The sequence below is a fragment of the Amblyomma mixtum genome, chromosome 5 (assembly GCF_055824585.1).
Source record: "Amblyomma mixtum isolate Tamu chromosome 5, ASM5582458v1, whole genome shotgun sequence".
Taxonomy (NCBI): Eukaryota; Metazoa; Arthropoda; class Arachnida; order Ixodida; family Ixodidae; genus Amblyomma; species Amblyomma mixtum.
The window spans coordinates 44,691,637-44,714,234 of NC_143016.1; the positions used below are offsets into that span (position 1 = coordinate 44,691,637).

General features: G+C 49.0%; 1 protein-coding gene across 2 annotated transcripts in view; it reads right to left on the reverse strand.

The window, feature by feature from the left end:
* The window catches only part of LOC149341946 (neuronal acetylcholine receptor subunit alpha-10-like), a 149,749-nt gene that overhangs the window by 62,000 nt on the left and 65,151 nt on the right, over window positions 1–22,598 (reverse strand). For both annotated transcript variants that reach the window (XM_089544228.1, XM_089544227.1), the window contains one exon: window positions 21,055–21,233. In XM_089544228.1, coding sequence (XP_089400354.1) covers window positions 21,055–21,233 — 179 coding nt within the window. The remainder of the gene's footprint in view (window positions 1–21,054; window positions 21,234–22,598) is intronic.

A 22,598-nucleotide genomic window follows, 5' to 3' on the forward strand; every position in this document is an offset into this window, starting at 1 on the left:
CACAGTAGACTGTACTAATGAACTACTTCAATGCGAAGGTAGGCAAAAAGCCGGCCGGAGACCAGACGCTAGACGACTATGGCATAGGCTCCGGGAATAGGCGGGGAGATTTATTGGTAGAGTTCGCAAAAAGAAATAATTTACGGATCACGAATACCTTCTTTCGCAAACGAGCCAACATGAAGTGGGCGAGTAAGAGCGCCAAGGTTGAGACTAAAAATGAAGTAGACTTCATACTGTACGCTCACCCTGACATCGTAGAGGATGTGGAGGACCTCGGAAAAGCCCGCAGTAACTTACATTTGAAAAGGCAACGGGAGGAAATTAGTGAAGCGAATGTCTATTAACAAGTTAGCATTAAGAGGGAAAGTAGAGGAATTCAGTATTTTTCTGCAGAACAGATTTTTTGCTTTAACTGAAGAAGACAACCGTAATGTTCAAACAAATAGCGATAATCTCACAGCTATTATTACGGAGTGCGCCGGAGAAGTAGGCGGTAGGATGGTTCGACAGGATACTGGGAAGCTATCTCAGGAGACCAAAGATCTTATTAAGAAACGCCAAAGCATGAGGACTTCTAACTCCACAGACAGAATAGAACTAGTAGAGCTGTCGAAGTTAATAAATAAGCGAAAGGTAGCCGATATCAGAAAGTTGAACATGGAGAAAATTGAGCAGGCTCTAAAAAGCGGAGGTAGCAGAAAAGCAGTGAACAGAAATCTAGGCATAGGTAGAAACCAGTTGTATGCGTTAAGCGACGAAGAAGGCAATGTCATTAGCAATACGGATAAGATAGTTAAAGTAGCTGAAGGGTTCTACACAAATCTATATAGCAGCGGTTGTAATCAGAAAGTTACTGAGAGAGGCAGTAGAGCACAGCAATGGAACATCCCGCCAATAACGAAGGAGGAAGTAAAGAAAGCCTTGGGAGCAATGCAAAGGGGGAAAGCAGCTGGGGAGGATAAGGTAACAGCAGATTTATTGAAGGATGGAGGAGAGATTGTGCTAGAAATTTAGCCACCCTGTATACGCAATGCCTTGTGACCTCGAACGTACCTAGAGCTTGAAAGAACGCTAACATTATCTTAATTCATAACAAAGGAGACGTCAAGGACTTGAATAATTACAGACCGATCATCTGACTGTCTGTTGCCTACAAGGTATTTACTAAGCTGATCGCTAATAGAGTCAGGACAACCTCATACTTAATAAAACAAATCATCAGGCAGGATTTCGTAGAAGATGCTCGACAATAGACCATATTCACTCTATCAATAAGGTAATAGAGAAATGGGAAGAATATAACCAGTCCCTATATATAGCTTTCATTAATTACGAGAAAGCATTCGACTCCGTAGAAACCTCAGCAGTCATGCAGGCATTGCGGAATCAGGATGTAGAAGAGTGTTATGTGAAAATATGGGGAGATATTTATAACGATTGCACAGCTACCACAGTTCTCCATAAAGTCAGCAATAAAATTCCAGTAACGAAAGGCGTAAGGCAGGGAGACACGATCTCACCTATGCTGTTCACCGCCTGTTTAAAGGAGGTATTCCGGGGCCTAAAATGGGAACCGTCGGGGATAAGAGTTAAAGGAGAATACCGAAGTAATCGACGATTTGCTGATGACATTGTCTTGTCACTTAGGACATGAACTACAAAGCATGATCAATGAGTAAGACAGGCAGAGCAGAATGGCGGGGCTAAAGATTAACACGCAGAAAACCAAAGTAATATTCAAACGTCTAGCAAGAGAACAGCCGCTCGCAATTGGTGGCGCGGTGCTGGAAGTAGTAAGATAATGTTGTGAAGGCAAGCTAGACCGAGACAGTAGCACACTGGTCGGGATGGGCGCCAATGTGCGTAATAAGATGGCGGAGTTGGAGGCGTCGCCATTGCGTTGATGTGGTTGTATGTCGGAGCCGGGGGGGGGGGGGGGGGGGGGGGGGGGGGAGAGCATATAGGGAGGGGATGATGCAGCGACTTGAGCATAAGTTGGAGCTCGGCGGGGAGCAGGTCGGTCGGATGCAGTAGGGTGGCAGATTGTGGCCAACTCTTCTTTAATGATGTCGCGGAGACCGGCGTCATTAGAAGGTGCGGGAGGATGATCACACCCGTGGCGGCAGAAAGGGCCGAGAACTTGGAGCTCTTCCCGGATGATCAATCGAATCAGTGAGCGCAGATCGAGGCCAGCAAAGGTTTGGGTGGTAGCAAGGCCGGGCAGAGCGAGGCCGGGCTGTGCGAGGCCGGGCTGCAATCGAGAGGATTGCAGCTGGTCGAGGCGTTGGCAGGTGGAAATAATGGAATCAACATTTGATGGATTTTGGGCAAGTAGGGTGTTGAAAGCCACAGAATTGATTCCTTTCAAGATGTGGTGCACGCGGTCAGTTTCCAGCATGGTGGGACTAAAACACCGGCAAAGCGCTAGTATGTCTTCTATGTAAGACGCATAAGATTCATCCGGACCTTGAATGCGGGAAGCGAGCTTTTTCTTGGCGACCTCAGTCCGAGCAGCCTGGTCGGCAAAATACTGACGGAACTGCTGTTTGAAGGTAGGCCAATTGGTAGTGTGGGGTTCGCGATTTGTGAAACAGTTTCTGGCAACCTCACTGAGGTAGAAAGAAACGTTGAGGAATTTTAAAGCGTCGTCCCACCGGTTATACGCACTGCAGCGCTCATAGGTGTCGCGCCAGTCATCCACGTCGTCGTCTCGACGACCAGCGAACATAGGCGGATTGCGTTGCCGGGTGGGCGTGGTCGGAGGAGGCGGTGCAGATGTGGTCGATGGAGAGGGTCCAGCAGGGTCGGGGTGGCCTTCGGTTGACATTATGATGGTGGTAGGGCCGAAACGGCGACCGGAACGCAACTCCAGCGAGAGGCAGGGTAGAAGGCAGCAAGGGGATCGAGTTTCACCTCCACCACTTGTGAAGGCAAGCTAGACCGAGACAGCAAGACGCTTGAGGTAGACGACCGTGTCCGGCGTTTATTATACCGACGAACCCGAGCCACGAGCCACCGGCGGAGCCCCGGGATGATGATGACGATCCGTCCAAGTGAAAGAAGATGATGCGTAGAAGATGACGATGGTATGTAAAAGTGGAGGAAGATGATGCATGGAGGTCAAGAATGAGGTACAGCGCATATGACAAGTTCTCTCAGATCGTGAATGGCAGTTTACCAATATCCCTCAAGAGCGAAGTATACAAGAGCTGTATCTTGACGGTGCTCACCATGGGGAGAAAGATGGATGCTAACAAAGGGGGTTCAGCTTCAGTTAAGAACAACGCAGCGAACTATGGAAAGAAAAATGATAAGTTTAACTTTAAGAGATCGGAAGCGGGCGGAGTGGGTGAGGGAACAAACGCGTGTTAATGGCATCCATTGTCGAAATAAATAGGAAGAAATGAGCTTGGGCAGGGCATGTAATGCGAAGGCAAGATAACCCCTGGTCCTTAAGAGTTACCAAGTGGATTCCAAGAGACCGCAAGCGCAGCAGGGGGCGGCCAAAAGTTAGGTATGGAGATGAGATTAAGAACTTTGCGGGAATACGGTGGCCGCAACTGGCGAAGGAAAGCGTTACCTGGAGAGACATGGAGAGAGGCCTTTGCCCTGCAGTGGGCTTAATCAGGCTGATGATGATGAACTCTATATGGCCTCTTATTGCTTTAACGAATTCCCCTTCTGGCTCTTACTGGTGCCTATAATACTACGCGAACCGCTGCTATTCATGTTCTTGCAAACGTTCTTCCTCTGCCTATCTATCTAGACCAGTTATGTGCAGAGTTAATGCTTTTCACGTTACGTCAATCCGTAGTGTACGGCAATACTTTTTATGACCCCTCTCAAATTCAACATTTATTTGATCCCTGGTCAGACGTCATCCCTCATTGAAATTCAAATTTTCTTTTGTTCAACTTAGTTCTGAAGAAGCCGTATTCTTTTCTTGTCAACGTGCCCTGCATATTTACACTGATGGGTCTTTCTCTCCTCGCTCAGCTGGTGCTGCATTTGTTGTTCTTAGCTCAACACAAAATATTGTACATGTTCATCGTCTCTTTTTAGAACCACCCTCTAGCGCCTATGCCGCTGAGCTTGTACGTAGCCTTTCATTCTGCTGTTGTCTAAGCTATCTACAACCCTCCCTCTACGCCTGTTCATTTTTACACTGATTCTCTATCTCTGCTTTCTGCCCTGTCTTCAGTTACTTCTTACAATCCGACTATTATTGCCATTAAGAAAGATCTCTATAGTTTGTCTTCTTTAGCCCCATTTCTTTTATTTCATATCCGGGGTCATTCCGGAATTTTCGGTAACGAGTTAGCCGATCAAGCTGCTGGTAGTGCCGGGCAGTTTGGAAGTTTACATATTTCTACCCTTTCACGTCGTTGCGTGCGTTCCCGTTTGCATCATTCTTCACTTCTTTTATGGAGCAGTTTTTGGCGCGAGAATAATGGTGGCACTGAATTATTCAATTGGATTCCTGATACACTTAATATTCCCCCTATTCGTCTACCCAGGAATCCTCTAATTACTTTGCTTACTGGGGATGGTAGATTTCCGTTCTATTTTAAAAGATTTGGCCTGTCTCCATCTTCAACTTGTTCCTGTGGATTGTTATGTGAAAATATCCGTCATTACTTCCAGGACTGTTCCGTTACTGCTTCTTTAGTTTCTCGTTTAAAATCTCTGCTCATCGGACATCACACCATCTGTTTACCCCTCGCTTCTCAGAGACCCTGCTGCTTGTGCTCTCCTCCTTCAAATGGTTTGGTTTGGTTTATGGGGTTTAACGTCCCAAAGCGACTAAGGCTATGAGAGACGCCGTAGTGGAGGGCTCAGGAAATTTCGACCACCTGGGGTTCTTTAACGTCAGGTGGTCGAAATTTCCGGAGCCCTCCACTACGGCATGGTTCACCTCATAAGTAGTACAATTCCAAATTATTAACGCTGATTTCTCTTTCCTCTAATTTCTCTTCCCAAAGCTTTGCACTGAGGAGAGCCCCGTGCTCCTTTATTGAGCATAGGCGGCTTCGTCGTGGCGTGACTGTGACTGTGACTGCGTCCTTGGCTGTATGACTGTGACTGTGTCTTGACTGTGTGACTGTAACTGTGTCCTTGACTGTGTGACTGTGACTCCGGTTTTGTCTTGCTTTGTCTTGATTATGTTTTTATTTTTCTGATTTTTATTTTGTGGCCGGCGCTCAGTGCTTTCTTATACTGTTACTGTGACCATGACTATGCAGTGACTTGGGTTTTCTTTTTTTATTATTATTATTTATTCCGCGGACTGCACGTTCTGCTTTGGCTCTCTGCCTGCGACTAACTTTTATTGCGATGAGCCTTTTGTTTTCTTTTCTTTTGAGTTTTTTTAATGCTCTGTTTTTCGCTTAATTTTTTTTTCTTTGAAACACTTAGTTCTTTTTCATTTATTTTGAATTGGCGTTAAGCCTGGCAAAGCATTGATGGTCCAGGCACCCTCTCTCTTTCTTTTATGTTTTTTTCTTACCTTTTTCTTAGAGGACCACTAAAAGGGCTAAATGACCTCTTCTTGAGTGCCTTCCTACATCTCTAGAGGTTGCCATGTTTCTTGTAAGCTGCAAGCAACTCTACGTCGAATTAGCATGCAAGAATGCAGATGTTTACTCCAAACTATCATTGAAGTTGCTTAGCGAATGCAAGCCCCACTAGGCCCATACCTTTCTGCCCCCGCCCCCTCCACTTCTTGCCCTCCTCCACCCCGAAGCGTACTCGCTGGCCTGCCGCTTATGTGACAGCCAAAGAGCCGACTACGCTCATATCCTATTCTCCTGACCAGCAGACTTGCCCCGTGCCACTTTGCACCTAAAAAGTGCGCAGCAGTGGAAGGCTGTTTTGTCCAGCACCGAGCCCAATCTCTACTTTTGGCCGGTTTCCTGGGCAGAGGACGTGACAACTAGGCCGGCAGCCTGAAGGCCGGCTGCAATGCTGCTGTATAATTTTCGTTTTTTTAGGCCTGGAAATAAATAAGTTGTTCACCAGCAGCGCCACTTGCACCCTTGCACCGCGCTAGCCCGTAACAAGATAAACCGAACGAAAATAAGCAACTGCATTTCTTGTACTCGACATTCAGCAGCCTGAGGCGCGCACGCGCTTACATGGCGCACACGCGCATGCGCACGCACACGCGCACGCACACGCGCACGAACACGCACACGCGCACGCACACGCGCATGCACACGCGCACACGCGCACGCACGCACGCACACAAACACACGCACGCACACGCGCACACGCACGCAAGCACACACGCACACGCGCACGCGCACCAGCTTGCTCCGTATTCTAAGCGTCAAGATGCGGTATTTTGCCGCTGTGCGGTATGCGTCTGCCCGAAGTTGTGGTAGGGCGTTTATGCTTAAAACCTATGCGGGGTTACAAACTTCTCGGACGCCGAGGCTATTGAAGGAGAGGCCTTTTATCGGCTACATCTGAGGCCACAATCGCGGATAGAAAGAACAAAGAGCGTTCCTGTCAAACAACACTTCGGTATTATTTCCTGAAAAGAAAAACCACGAATGTAAATACACAGCCGGTAACAGGGCCAAACCTCTGGGCCTGCCCTAGCCGCCGGCCTCTGCTGTGCAGATAGATGATCAGGGTTCCCCGGCACTCCCGCGCACCCGGCGGTTATAGCCGGCTCGTAGAGGCCCTGACATTAACGATGAACGCAGAGCGTTGGGCAAATAAGGCACAACCAGAAAAAACTCATCCTGTTCAATCTTGGTGTGGGCGCGCTGTGCGGAAAAAACCATGATAAGAGGAGTTGATGTCCCGCAAATAGGGTCGCGTTTAGAGGCTCTCTTATCTTTATTATGATTTGCTGTTTCTCGCAAGTCGCATCCATATCGTAAAATTCTGCCGAAGGTTGGGTGGCAGCCTTTTGATGAAGCGGCTTTGTAATTCACCACAGTGCAGCAATTTCCGATAGCGCTCCCGCACCAAATAGACGCACTTCAAAACATGAAAAATGGCTTGAATGTACGAGGAATTTTTCCCGCCATCACATTGTTCTTGAGCGCGAGGTTTACAGTTGAAAGTGCACTCTTCTTTATGTTATTTTGATGTCAACAACATAGCCCCTTTAAAGAAAAGTTTAAACTTGCAGTCCGTGTTTGTAGTAAATGCAAAAGATAGTTGAAAACTAACATTTATTTTGAACATGCGACCTTATGTGACAGAAATGTGTGGTATGAATCTATTTGTACAAACCCACGTGCAAATGTATGCGTGTCATATAGAGAGGAATCCAAGGGAAGGCAAGCGTAGTAGGGGGCGGCAGAAAGCTAGGTGGGCGGATAAGATTCAGAACTTTGGGGGGTACGGTGGCCGCAGCTGGCAAATGGCAGGGTTAATTGGAGAGACATGCGACAGGCCTTTGCCCTGCAGTGGGCGTAGTCAGGCTGATGATGACGAGATTGTTTATATTATTATTTGATCGCATTGTTTGATTTTTAAGTTTCAGAGCTGTTTAAAATTATTTGTAACAAGTGGCGAAAATTTTGCTCTAGGACTTACGGCTGCTTTGACGCATCCGGTTTTTGAAAGGAAAACTTCTTGCCTTATTCTTATACCTGCTAGCGTTTTAAAGCAATAACTGGCTACAGAGTAATTTGAGCCACCATGCATAACAAAATCTAGCAGCGTGTTGACATCATTATGCACCACAAGCCGTTGTAGTATGTGCCATGGTAAAACATGTCTCAATCTATTTCACGTTTTTTTTTGTCGCTCTCTGCATCCATCATCATCAACTTGACTACGACAACTGCAGGGCAAAGGCCTCTCCCATGTCTCTCCAATTAACCCTTTCCTGCGCCAGCGGCGCCCACCATATCCCGCAAACTTCTTAATCTCATCCGCCAACCTAACTGTCTGCGGCCCCTGCTACGCTTCCCTTCTCTTGAAATCCCGTCCGTTACCCTTAAGCATCAGCGGTTATCATGTCTTCGCATTACATTCCCTGCTCAGCCCATTTCTTCCTCTTGATTTCGACAAGGATGTCCTTAACCCGCGTTTGTTCTGTCAACCACTGTGCCCGCTTCCGGTCTCTTAACGTTACACCAATCATTTTTCTTTACATAGCTCGCTGCGTAAGCTGAACGCTTTTCCTTAGTTCAGAACCGCCGACACCTCTTGGGGTGCCATCTCCAAGCACTTGACTCCCCACTCGCCGAAATACCCGCAGGCTGCTAGCTTCCAGCTCTAAGAATACTGTTATCCAACTTATCAGTAAGGTTTTCAAATATGCTCCAATGAACGAAAGAAACAGTTATTGGTTTCTTCGCCGATGAATACCATGGCGCATGGCGAAAAGGACAGCTGACGATGAGAGGCCGAAAACACTAATAGGTGCAGAACAGTGGTAGGCGCGTGATTAGGTGTCAAGAGAAAAAGTATGGTTGCCACTTGAGTCATAAAAAAAGCTTAATTTTCTCGAGAGCTGCTGGAGCAGCCTTGAATTGAAAAGAGCTCTGCGTCAGTAGCAGCACAGCCAGCTGCATACTTTCAAGGTGATTCATGGCATGCCAAGAATATAAAGTTTTATTCGCTCTTCCCGTTTTGCCTTCTGTCAGATCGTTAGAACTGTTTGCGAAAGCTGCTCCGCGGATAGCATTTACTCAGCGTTAATCACGTTTTACATGCATAACAGCATAAAATACATACCTTAAAGAATATCAACGCGCGCGCGCCCGCAACACACGCATACGCATACGCACACACACACCATTACCAAAATACATTGTTTCAAACTTCATACAGAGGCAAGAACTGGACGCACTAAGAAACATTCCCTCACTATATTTTTTTTAGCAAAACGAACAGCTTAAAAAACAACAGTTATTTGTCCAAACCAAAAAGGATTGGAATTGTTTGCAATCTCATGGGCTCTTCGTTGCAGAACCGGAGTGTTAATTCCGCCGTTTAACCATTGCTTTTTCCTGTGTATTTGATTCGTCAGTTCGTTCTGGTTCCCCTTTTCTTTGTTTTGTATCCACTCCTCCTTGAGAGTAATCATTGTCGCGTTTGAAAGAAATAAAATAAATAAAGAAAGAAATACATTAGCCCTCCAGCACGCATTTCACTCCGCCTTGGACATCCCCTGAAAGTTTCCAGTCCACAGACTCATACCACAACGTTTGCTGCATCATTATTTACTCGCTCAGCCAAAGACTGGAACGGCCTTCCACACGACGTCGCTGCAACCACCTGTCCATCCTCATTTTTGAGTTGTATAACTGCCATATTTAACGAATAACATTTTTGTACATAAAGTTTGATTCTATCTGTACCCTCCCCTTATGTAACACCCCCTAACTGGGGTCTTTAAGCTAATAAAGTGAAGTGAAGTGAAGAAATAAATGTTTCTACTCTCATGCCGCGTGAGGATTGATGTAAAATCAAGTACGTATCATCTATATCAGCCGTTGTCTAGGTCCCGTGGATCGCTGCATACCGCTTTTCGTTGCGCGAGAAGGCGTCATGGAGGGCGGCGCTTCAACGCAAACGAAGGCGCCGTCGTGCACAGTACCACACGCGACGCGGATCAGACGAGTAGGCACCGTGTGTCACATGCTGGCCTGGCAGCCCGAGTGGCCCGGGTAATAACCCAGATTGCGCGGGTTCGCTCGACCGTTACAACACGACGCACTCTTCGCCGCGCGGGTACGGCGTCGGCGCCGTATACCCGCCTCTTCCCTGTTCAGGACGGCTTTTAATTTTCTCGGGGATACTTAGTTTTTCCTTGTTTTTTCCGCCTCTCCGAATTCTCTGCTCAGTTTCCGCCTTGTTTACTCCCGCATGGCCGCACTTGCTGAGACTCAGATCCAATTACTGAGTAGAAAAACTCGTCGGACACGAGCACAGTTCGTTAACTTCACTGAGTGCCTGCTAGTGCACTGGTTGCTTGCCTCTGTGAGAGGGAGACGTACACGTTTGCTTAAAAGGGCCGTACGATGAACGCTGTATCTTGCTGCTTTACGTGAATGGCTGTAGATTTGTATCCCTCCGTCTCTGAACCCTTTCCCGTCTTTTCTACTTTCGGTGTTGCGTTCTTCCATCCCTGTTTGCTCTGTGTGTTTCTCTCGGCTACAACATGACAACAGCGGTCGTAAAGATAGCAGAGTGTTTTGCGACTATCTCGGTGTGACGCTTGACCAGCAAGCGGAAGCATTACCCTCAGTTACCAACGGGCTGACCTACGCCGCATGCACGCAGGCGGAGCGCAGGGAGGTCAGTAAGGAAAAAGTAGGAACATTCATAATCAACTGAATGAGCCGACGCATCTCCGCAGCAAATGTATAATGGGGAGCCGTTGAAAATATAGAGCTTTAGGCCAGATTGCTAAAGAAGTAGATCACTTCTGCACTGTTTTCGGGTTTCAGACTGCCTGCGCGTTTACTGATCTTTGTCCTGCTGAGGTGCAGCATGCTCGGAACTGCCGGAATTACACACGCCAGGAAATCCGCAATAGCGAAGTATGGTTCTATATGACTCTCGGCGAATCCGGTGCGTTGATTTGTTGGCCTTAAAATGCGGAAAGAGAAATCTCCCCGCGACATTTTTCAAGCCGCCGTGGTGGCTCAGTGATTATGGTCCTCGGCTACTCACTCGAAATATGCGGGTTCGATCCCGGTCGCGGCATTCGCATTTAGATGGAGGCGAAAACGCTATAGACTCGTATACTGTGCGATATCAGAGCACGTTAAAGAGCCTAAGTAGCACGAAATTATAAGGAGCCCGCCACCAAAGCGCCCCTCATAGCCATTCGCTTTGACATGTTACACCCCATAAAACCTTAAAACCATCCTCGACAATTTCATTAGCAGAGCTGCCTACCTGTTATAGGGTAACTCGTGAGGATTCTTGGACTTTTTGATGATCGCAAGATATTTACTTAGTTATTTTTTTATTTTACAGGGAAAAAATACATATTGTTTGCATGAGGACGATGTAAGCAAAAAACGACAAGAAAAAATGTGATGGCATAGCAATGAAAAACAGAAAGGCTGCAGCAAATAACAAATTAATGAACAGCAACCAACAAAACACATAAAATAAGAGGTGTTGGGGCAGTGGCGTATATTGCGAGGAGGAGGACGAGGGATGGATGGATGGATGGATAGGAGCGCCCCCTTTGAAACTGGGTGGTGGCAATTGCCACCATGCTCAGCGTTTCTTTCTTTATTATTTTTGTTTACTGTGTTGGCAACTCTCATTAAGATTCGCCATCATCTTTACCTACGGTTTCCTACACTTCTAACCTTATGCCACATCTCTGCTTTTCAGCCACCAATCCTCCAATCGCGTTTTGCTAGCTTCTACTGCAGATTTATTTACGTGACCATTGTTATCTTTAAACCCTAGGGCCTCAGAAAGAGTGACTGTGCCTGCATCGACATCCGGATGGATACCATCACATTTGATTATGAGGTGTTCAATTGTTTCCCCAGATCTACCACACTGTGCACATGTGTCATCTTATTCGTTAAATTTCTTTTTGTAGCTGCGCGTTCTAAGACACCCTGACCTAGCTTCGAAAAGTAGGGCACATGCCTCTTGAGTTATCATAGAAAAATTCTTTCCTGATCTGCCTTTTCCAGTATCGATATAGTTCTACACTATGTTTCTTTTCCATTGAATTCATCCAATTTTTAACTTCCGCGTTTTTAACCTGTCGTTTAATGCTCTTTGGTTTTAATAGTTTTAGCGGGCGCCGCCTGGTGGCGCTACGTGCGCGCCAAGCGAAGAGAAGTACCAGGAACGTACTTTTCCTACTCGCTTAACGGCGACTTCTGTAATTTCCATGCTCATAATTACTAATACACACCACAGCACATGCCTCCAAATCACCCTTATAAGACAACACCGCATTCACTAGACGCACCTTTGTTCATTCCAAGCCATAGAGCTGGTTTGACTGAGCGGTAAGTGCTCGTCTGGCACTCCGGACGGCCTGGTTAGATTGCCGAACTTGTGGGGACGCGACTCGTCCTCTGTGGTTCGCTCGAATGCAGTGCACCCTCAACTCGTCCCCGGTGGTTCGCTTCCCCTCAATGCAACCTCCTTAGTTGTGTTACTTTAACTAACAGGGGAGGGCGCTCGCGTCGCAGCGACGCGAGCGCCACGAATGGCGTGTTAGGTGCGCGCGTGCGGGGGAGAGGCGGTCCCCTTCTGCTTGGGGTCGGGGAAGCGCGCGGACGTTCACGCGAACGAACCGCTCCGCTCTTCGTCGGCGGGCGCCTCGTGGTCGGAACATGCTGCCGCCAACCCGTCCCGTCCGGCCTCGGAGCTTCCCCTTTGCCCTATAGCGTGGGCGAACATTCGCTCATAACCGTGCTGGTGAGTCAGACGTCCTCGATTACTCAGTGTATTTTGTTGCTAGCTGGCGTTATTGTTGTTGTAGCAATAAATGCCTTGTTTGTGTCAGCCAGTGTGTCGTTCCTTTGTTCCCTCAGAACAAGGCCCGCCGTGGTCGGCGTGCGCGCGGTAGCGTACGCGACGACGGGGTGGGGTCTGGCGGTTTTGAACTGTGTCAGCCGCGGTTAAACTAGGAGAACGTATTTATCTCCCCAATTAAGACCCCAAAAACTCGACCAATTTCCTCCTCGGTTTTATTTATTAATGCTTCCGGGATTTTTCGATCAGGCCCAACGACGCCGAGGCGGACGACGACACCGGCTTTTCTGCGACACGGGGCCCTTAGCGCTATCGCGTGAATACTAAAGTAATTAACTGTAAGCGGCGTTAATACTAAAGTAACTGTAAGCGGTAGCTCCATTCATATAAGCCGAAATGACCAAAACCAAGCTCGTATTCTTCTGAGTTTTCAAAGGCACTTCAGATATCACGGGTGGGTAGTTTGTGTCTTGGCAAGCGCATGGTTGCCCACAAAAATTACATCGGTTCCGACCGCAGAGAAGGACATTTAAAAATAATTCATTCTGAATCAACAGAGCCCGGTTGCGAAATTTGAAAAATTTGGAGCACGCTTAAGCTTCGCCTTTAAGAGTGGAAAGCGACAGCGTGTGGCAGCGCTGCCAGGGAGTCCATGAAACGCCATCGCCTGCGCGCCGCGACGCCTTGCCCGTTGCAAACACCTTTGAACGCAACGAATTTTGTAAGAAAAGAAATGGCGCAGTAATTGTCTCACAAATCGTGGAACCCGAACCGCACCGCAAGGGAAGGAAGGTGGAAGAGAAAGAAGAAAGAGGTGCTGGAATGAAGGAAACGGAAATTGAATTTGAGGAAAGAAAATGACGCAGTAACTGCCTCAAATGTTCTGTTCGAAACTCGCAGCCTCCAATTATAGGTCGCCGGTTTGAATTCCAGTCGCAAGCTAGGCTCTAATTTAACAAAGTTTATGCTGCACTAAGCCCTGAATCGTATGACACCATCCGGAACATTCTGCGGCAAACGTTTGGCATGAGACGATTTTTTCCGATGCGCTGTGCCGACAACAACTAATACTGCGACGCTGACGCCGACCAAACCCCTTTCCGAAGCTCGCATGTATGCTGAAGAATGTCGGCCACTTGCGCACTTTTTCACCACACTGCTCCATTGGCACCAGAAGCACCGTCGTGACTCCTCGGACCCTCCCGCGTTATATCCCTCCGGCGCACTCGTTTGGCTCTGGGTGCCTTCCTCCACGCCCGGCCTCGCCGCGAAACTGCTTTCCCGCTATATCACGGACATTACTGCGTTATGCGACTGTCGTGTCCGGTCGCTGTGTTGAATGCAGCGAAAGACGCACACGGTACTTTAAGACTTCGTTTATTTAAAGCCGATGAGGGTGCGACCAGCGTCGACCGAGGCAGGAGCCGAACTGGCCGCCCGAAGAAAGGAGGGAGCGGAGAAGCGTCCACGGGAGGGAGTGGCTTCCCAAAACAGGAGGAGGATGCGGGGGCGCACCATGGGGGGGGGCATCTGGCGACAGCGTGCGACGAGGGGCAAGTGGTCGTTAGGAGGAGGATGCGAGTGGTCGTTACACACACAAAAGCAATAAGGGGACACAACACTTCCTTCCCCCTTAGAAAGTTGCCTGGTATCGTGCAGGGGGTCGGCGCTCACGCGTGGAGGCGCGCTGGCTTTGTGCACTCGGGGGAGAAACACTTGTAGGCTGGCTGTTGTTCGCTGTGTCTCCTAGGTCTGTCCTGGGCGAAGTCTCTTCTTCCGGGAAGGGGTGCCAGGCTATGTGGGAAGATGGTGCACGTGTTCTCTCCGCTGGCGGACAGCTCTCAGACGGCGTCGTAAATCTACGCAGCTGGTTGAGATGTCGGCGTGCTACTGTGCCATGTATGTTGACGAGCCAAGAGCGCAGGCCTATGCGTCTGACAATTGTAGCTTCCTCCCAGCGTGGCTTTTTCAGAAACTGTCGGGCGAGGACGCGCTGCCCCTCATTAAGCGTGCCGCAGCGCGGAATTGCTTTTTCTTCCCGGAACGTCTCTGCCTTTGGCTCGGGGAGGATGGCTGTGAGCTGGGTTCGCATTTCACGCTCGAACATCATTTTCGAGGGGGTCTCGCCTGTTGTGCTCTGAACCGTCGTGTGCTGCTTGAAGAGAAAGCGCGCAAGGCGGCGCTGCAGCGAGCCTGTCTGATCTCTTTCAAGGGATCGTTTTAGCTCGGCTACGTAGCGCTCGGCTTGTCCGTTTGTCGCTGGGTGGTAGGGGGCCGATGTAACTGATGAGATCCCGTTGTCGCGATAAAACTTGAGGATCTCCGCAGACACAAACGGTGTTCCGTTGTCCGACACTACCTTGCGCGGCAGGCCGAACGTTGCAAATAGTGATCGGAGGTTGTCAATGACTGCTGCCGAAGTCGTCTGTCCCATTTGCCTTATCTCAAGCCACTTTGTGTAGGCATCTACGACCACAAGGAAAGTGCAGCCCTCAATTGGTCCTGCAAAATCAATGTGCAGTGTGTGCCATGGTGTGTCTGGCTTTTCCCATTCTGGGACAGGAGCTTTCGGCGGGGCGCTCCGGCTGCTCTGGCAAGGCTTGCATTCTCGCACCACTGTTTCGATGTCGTTGTCAATGCCAGGCCACCACATGTAGCTTCTGGCACACTTTTTCATTGCAACGATGCCCCGATGTCCGGCGTGGATGAGAGACATAGCTTGTGCGCGTAGTTCTCTCGGCATCACAACTCGGGACCCAAATATGATGCAGCCGCGATGGGTGCCCAACTCTGTAGCTCGCCTGCGGTAAGCGTCGAAGTTGTCCCCTTTGAGTTTATGCACGTTGCCTTGTTGAACAGCTGTGTAAACTAGCCGGAGAGCTGCGCACTTCTGCGTAGATGCTGCAACTGTGCCTGCTGTAAGCGGAGGTTCTGGCAGTGCTTCGAACATCAGAACGTCTCCTGGTGGAAATGGTTCGTCAACAGTTGCGTCTAGTGGCAGACGGCTTAGCGCATCGGCGTTTTGATGTTTACTCCCATTGCGGTAGACCAGAGCGTAGTCGTACGCTGAGAGTTTGATGGAATGCTGCGTCGGCTCGATGACACCTTGCTGCTCCAGTTTGTCCAACTCTTTTTCAACTGAATCTCGGAGAGCAAACGGCACCGGCCTGGCCTTCAGAAATTTGGGTTGCGCGTTGTCCAACAACTCCAGTGTGACCGGGGGCCCTTCGTTTCCTGGAATCTCTTCCGAGAATACTCTTTCGTATTTCTCTTGCAGTTGCTCAACCATGTTCTGGCTCGGCGTCTGGTGTATGCCGCATATCATCACGCCTAGTGGAGAAAACCAGTTTCTCCCTAGAAGGCTTGATCCTGTGCCCTTCACAACAAGCAGAGGTAGCGTATGGGTCTGGCCGTTGTAGTTAACCTGCACGTTGGCAGAGCCCAATAGTGGCAGATTCTGTCCTGACCACGTTCGCAGGTGCGTGTCGTCTTGTTGCAGGGCGGGTGCGTCAGATGGCCATGAAGTTCGGAACGTGTCCTCACTGATCAGAGTACAGGCTGCGCCGGAGTCCACCTCGAACTTAATCAGCTGGTGATGTACGCTTACTTCTGTAAAAATCTTCGGTCGCGTGCCGAGATTCATGGTGTTCAGGTCGTACAACACAGATGGTGTTGCTGATGTTGCTCCATGGAGATCAGATAGCGGCGTATTCTCTGAGGCGTTGACGCTGTGATTAGGCTGGGAAGGTGACTTTATCTTGGCAAGTCTCCGTTTCGTAATGCATGCTCTTTCGATATGCCCTCGCTTGTGGCAAAAATTACACGTGGCTGACTGGAATCGACATCCCTGGGGGTTGTGTTGGTCGTCACACCGCCAGCAGCGTTGTGCCTTTTTGACCGATTTTACAACAACAGAAGGCTTGCGCACCTGGTTGCTTGTCTGGTGTACCGGCTCGGTGTTCCGGCGAATCCCTCTCTGCTGGTGACCGGCGCTCTCCGCTCGAACGGCGATGTCGTAAGCTTTGCTGAATGTGAGGTCCTTCTCAGCGAACAGGCGCTGCTGCAGTGACTCGTCACTCAGTCCGCACACAAATCTGTCGCGTAACATCACGTCCAAGGGAAGCATGGTGGTGTTAGCAGAAGAAGCTGCGTCTCCCTCCTGCCCGGTAGCTGTTGTCGACAGCGTTCCAAAATTGCAGTCGGCAGCGAGCTTCTTGAGCGCGGCTACGTAGGCGCTCACAGTTTCTCCTCCCAGTTGATCTCGTCGTTGGAAGCGAGCCCGGCTGTAGACCTCGGATGGCCTTGGGTCGTAGTGCTTTTGCAGCGCTTTTACGATGTCGTCGTAAGACACTGCCGCTGGTGTGCTTGGCTGAATAAGGGCGCAGACAGTATCGTAGGTCTGCTCCCCGCACAGCGTCAGCAGGTTGGCCCTCTTCAAGGCTGGGTCTGTGATGTTGTTAGCTTCAAAGTAGAACTGAAGGCGTCCAACCCACGATGACCACGATGAGCCGTTGAACTCTGGTATCTGATTGGGAAACCCTCGCGTAGCCATGGCTTGTCAATAGCGTTGCGTAGCGCGGGTCGAATCCACTTTCTCGTCGCCACTGTCGTGTCCGGTCGCTGTGTTGAATGCAGCGAAAGACGCACACGGTACTTTAAGACTTCGTTTATTTAAAGCCGATGAGGGTGCGACCAGCGTCGACCGAGGCAGGAGCCGAACTGGCCGCCCGAAGAAAGGAGGGAGCGGAGAAGCGTCCACGGGAGGGAGTGGCTTCCCAAAACAGGAGGAGGATGCGGGGGCGCACCATGGGGGGGGGGGGGGGGCATCTGGCGACAGCGTGCGACGAGGGGCAAGTGGTCGTTAGGAGGAGGATGCGAGTGGTCGTTAGGAGGAGGATGCGAGTGGTCGTTACACACACAAAAGCAATAAGGGGACACAACAGCGACAGACTTTTTTCGACCAATCAGGTGTTTATCGACACAACGCCGGCAGAGCACGCCGGAGTCTCCGCCGAACGGGAAAACGTCGTACAAAGAGAATTATGAGTTCACTGAAATGTCAAACCTATAGCTACTAATAGTAGCAACTTGGCAGGCACTGCACTTGCTAGCAAATGTTTTATATCAAGCACTTCTTTACAGCAGCCAGATGTGCTCAGAGAACGAGCCGCCTTTCTATGTCCTGGTACAGGCTTTTCATCCCATTAAAGATAACGGCGGGCTCTGCCGATCATCTCACGAAATGAACGAACATTTTTCCCGCTCTTTTGATGTACTGTTTAAGGCCGATCCACACGACGGTCCGTTCGCCCGTGGCCCGCGCATCACGTGTTCATGCGTCACCACACTGAGAGGCGTGCTGACCAGCCCGCGGCCTGGTCAGCGCGCCTCTAAATGTGGTGACGCATGAACACGTAGTACGCGGGCCGCGGGCGAAGAGACCGTCGTGTGAATCGGCCTCTAATGCTGCCCGACTGCAGAAGGATGCCGCGCATTGGAGACACAAAGCGCTGCCGTCTAGCAAACGACCATGCTTTGCAGAAAAAATAGCTGGCTAGTCGGGAACACCCCAGAAACCCCGAAGGAAAGCGACGAATCCTTGTCTTGTCAAGGTGTGTACATTGGACAACAAACAGCGCATCTGTTGCTCGGTCTCACAGAACCTTGATTCCTTAAAACAGCGCAAAAGACAAGGACACAAATTGAAAATACACACACAGAGCTCACTTACAACTAAATTTATTCATGAAATGTACATGCATATGTACAAATGCCAAGATGCGCGAGAGGCGGCAAACTGGAAAAATGCGCAAAAAAGTTGAGAAAACCTAATTACATGTCGCGCGCTTTGCCAAGTACGCCCGTTCTTTACCAGATAGCGCAAGAGAAGGGGTGCTGACGCAAGGGTCACCCAGAACTGATATCCTTTGGGCCTCAATTACTTCCCTCGTGGTTCGGTCCTTGCTTCTTCTCTCAATTATTTCTCACGAGGGTAATTGAGGCCCAGAGGATATCAGCTCTGGGTAACCTTTGCGTCAGAACCCCTTCTCTTGCTCTATTAGGCAAAGAACGGGCTTACTTGGCAAAGCGCGCGACACGTAATTAGGTTCTTTCAACTTTTCTGCGCATTTTATTAGTTTGCCGTCTCTCGCGCTTCTTGCCATGTGTATATATGCATGTACATTTCATGAATAAATGTAGTTGTAAGTCAGCGCTGTGAATGCTTTTCGATCTGTGTCCTTGTCTTTTGTGCTGTTTTAAGGAATCATGGTTCGCCAACTAGCCTGCACGTCTACCCTTGTCACAGAACCTGTGCAGCGTTGTTGTACTGTAGAACTGACGTGGAATTAGAGGCATAGCAACACCTTGCGCCTCTACTCTTACTCTGGATGTGGCTTATGGCTTTTTTGAAGGCACGGTGGGACATCTTAGATAAAACCTATTTTACGTGACATCGAAGGCCACGCACTGGAAGTGTGGCTCAATTCTGGGGAGATGGGAGCGAACGTTGTACGATGGTTAGAATAGGTAAGCATTCATTTCACACACCACAAGGCGGTCATTCGTCACTCTAGAACATTACTGGAAAAGAGAAATGATTCAATTCTTGCATTAAACAATATGCAAAGTAGTAAAAATAAAATTTCTGGATAGAATATCTGGCCTACTTCGATTAACATTGAATAGAAAAGCGAAACCTTTCTGCACTCAATTGCAGGAATCCACATGAAGAGCTGCGCTGCAATAAAGCGCTAACGAGTATAGTGATCATCGTCTTCAAGCCGCTCATGCATAAAGGTAATTTGTCGCGGTCGAAAGCAAAGCCGGCGCGCAATTTTTCTCTTGTATTCTTGTCGAGCCCAACCAGAGTCGTTTACCTTGGCATGTTGCCCACAATACTCTTCCGTTAAAGCCACATTGAGGTGCTAGAAGATTGACTTCTCCCAGCCCGATGCTTGCACACCCCCCCAGTGCATCGTGGCTCTTCCCCATTCCCTGCCTGGCGCTTGCACACACTCCCAGTGCTCTGCATGCAACTCGCATGCATGCGACCTGGATGTATGTACGGCTCGCACGTGGCGGATACAAGTTTTTTGCCGGTGGTGCGGCCGAGCATGCTGGGCCACAGCCGCCCAACCGTGCGGAAGACGATCGACGCTTTGCGTTCAGAAGAAGCCACCGGGACCATGAAGGTAGCCGAGTGTAAAGTCGGTGCGCTTCCAAAGAAAAGCAATAGAACCGCGCTGGTGGCCATGCAGCAGCGTCTTCAGTACTTATGTGCACACTACGCTGCCGGAACGACCAAAATCGAAGATTTTTTTGCGTGCTGTTGGGCAAACGGTCCAGTTTTAACTCTATTCTTTTTGTTTACTTCCGTTTACTCACGTTACTTAACCCGTTAGCTGCGTTTTTGTTGGCTTGCATGATCATTTCTTGTCATATTTTCAGATTTTTATTCCCTGACTCGGCCTTTATCACCCAGACTCTAATTTCCTTTTACGCTGGTCATATTTTACTGATTTTAGGTTACATTATCTTCTATGGTTTCAGTCTCCACGCTTTATTGTATTGGTTTTCACCCAGCAACTCATTTCCTTTTACTGTCGTCACGTTTCACTAATTTTATGTTACATCATCTTTTATAGATTTAGATTCAATGTATTCTTGTCTTTGGTGCATTTCTGAGCTTCCAGCTGCATTTCTTCACCGTGATATCAAGGCTTGAACTGCGTTTTTTTTTTTTTGGCAAGCTGTAACATTGAGAGCTACAACGATTACAGATGTCGGCACGGAAGCGACTAAACAACGAACAGATACGGGGCGTCCATGATGAACAATGCTGGCGGAGAAAGGGAAGTGGTTCAGAACAAGTGCGTCTCTGGATCGTTCTGCGCTTCTGCGAAGTCACCTGCAGAAGTGCTTTTCCTTTGCATGACCTGGACTGCATGACCATGGCGCGGGCAGGTACTACAAAATACTTCTTGCTTACATCTATTCTCAAATCCAAACAAGAGTGTAATAAAGCGGGCAATTTTCTGTCAAGTGGGTTCCGGAAGAAATTTTTTCTTCACTTGGGGACATTTTTTCCTAGACGCTGCTTCCTCAGGGGACCTTTTTTCCAGGGACCTTTTTCTGGGGATGGATGTTCCGGGGACGTTTTTTCCGGAGACGTTTCTTCCTACACCCCCCGTTCTCACAGCATGAGTTTACGTGACCCGCCGGTGACCCACAACGCAGTGAACGTGTTAGGAAAAACGCCGCAAGCGCTATATACCTTGAGGTTTGATTGAACTCTTAGCGTTCTTCCTGCATCACACGTACAGTCAGGGACAAAAGTCTCCGGACCACGTGTTCCTCTAACGAAGCCGATTCCTCTGCTATTAGTCGGCGGCTGGAGACCACACTTGTGGAGGTAAAAGGTAAATTTTTGTTCTTTCATCTGCACAAGTGCGGTCTCCAGCCGCTGTGTAATAGTAGAGCTATAAGCTTCGTTTGAGGAACACGTGGTCCGGATACTTTTGTCCCCGACTGTACATACGTTGGCGCGTTCAAAGCTGGAACCGGCACAGAAGAACGGAGATCGAAAGAGAGGTAGCTAGGTGCATGCGTACTGACCAGATCGAATATTTGCGTGAGCGTGATGCCCAGCCGGATGATGACGGGATCCGAGGAGTTCTTGACGGGTCTCACGCTGGCGTCGTAGTGGAGCATCAGCCAGTCCATGAGCCGCTTCTCGTGGCTCGGCGACGAGGAGCCGTTCTCGCGACCGGCCAGCAACGAGGCCTCGTCTGCCACTGCGAGGGGGATAACAGGGGTCAGATTTGCTGAGTGGCAAATCTTTGCGCAGATACGCGTGCGCACAAAACCCTAGCTTACTGCGAACGCCCTTTAGTGCGTCAAACAAGCGAATCAACTCTGAGAAACATTTTATTGGCCCCCTTTTATAGGAGACGTTCCTTCGTGTCCTGCATGGATTCCAGCACCTGGCAGTGGTCCTTTGCTGGTCTTTGGCATGACGCGCCAAGAATGCGGAATCAAGTGTTGCTATTAACATTTTATAACGCGTAAAACTGATTATTACTGATATTAACTATCGTTATTAGCTGCCAACTATCGTTATTAGCTGGCGCAGCTGCTGCCGCTATAACGGCGCACCAATGTACGCAATGTTTTGCACACCCTGGCCTTTGCACTTTTCTTTAGAGCAGAAAGAAAATAATATTAAAAAGATATTTTTTCGCAGCATGTACTCTGACAGTCGTGTTTTTCAATGCTCAACTTTTGGATTAAAACTTTCCGCTTAGTTTGCAAAACATACAACATCAATAACTGATTTAAACTAATTAATTAGCTTAGCAGCAAGTAAAGCCAGTCCGTGGTTACCTTTGAGCGACTGCAAGATACCCAGAAATTCTGCACAAGCGCATTTTTTCAGCGGGAAGTTGCTTATAACTATTTTTTCGCGTATCTTAGGACTGCAGTTCAACAATCAATATATCCGCTGATCCTTCCAGGCGACTCTTGTAGTTTTCTACTGTTGTCAGAAACTATCCTTACTGGTTTTCTACGGCAGTCTTAATACTAGGTGTGAGCGCAGCACAAACTTTAAAATCAAAATTTTGCGACGCACCGAAAGGTTATGCCATTCCCATCAATATATTCAATACTATATCTTACAATATTCCACTGTTGCCTGGCATTAAAAGTGACGTCCAAGAAAGCTGGACTTGTGTTTCACTCGTACAGCGCCTACAGGCATATTCCGAAGGGCTCTGAAGCACCTTCCAAGGAGAGCACATCAACTCGCCCAATCACTTCACTGTGTTGCCATGAACACCTGAGCCAAGTGATACACCTCTACACGCAGCAGAGAATGCACAATTACGCGCGAAAGTTGGCGAGTCCTTCCCGGCGACTTTTTCATGCTTGCACCCTCCTCCATCACTCGCACCCTCCTCCCTCACTCGCACCCTCCTCCATCACTCGCACTTGTGCGTACGCAAGGTGAGAGGCGGCTATTGGTTAGATTCCTTCATACGTCAGGCAGCTACGTACTATGGCCGCAGCAATAGTATAGCTCCGGTGGGCCAGGAAGCTCCGTCCCTGGAGGTGGGGCAGGCAGAGGAGTGCCCATCCCTTCCAGCGTGCAAAAAGTGACG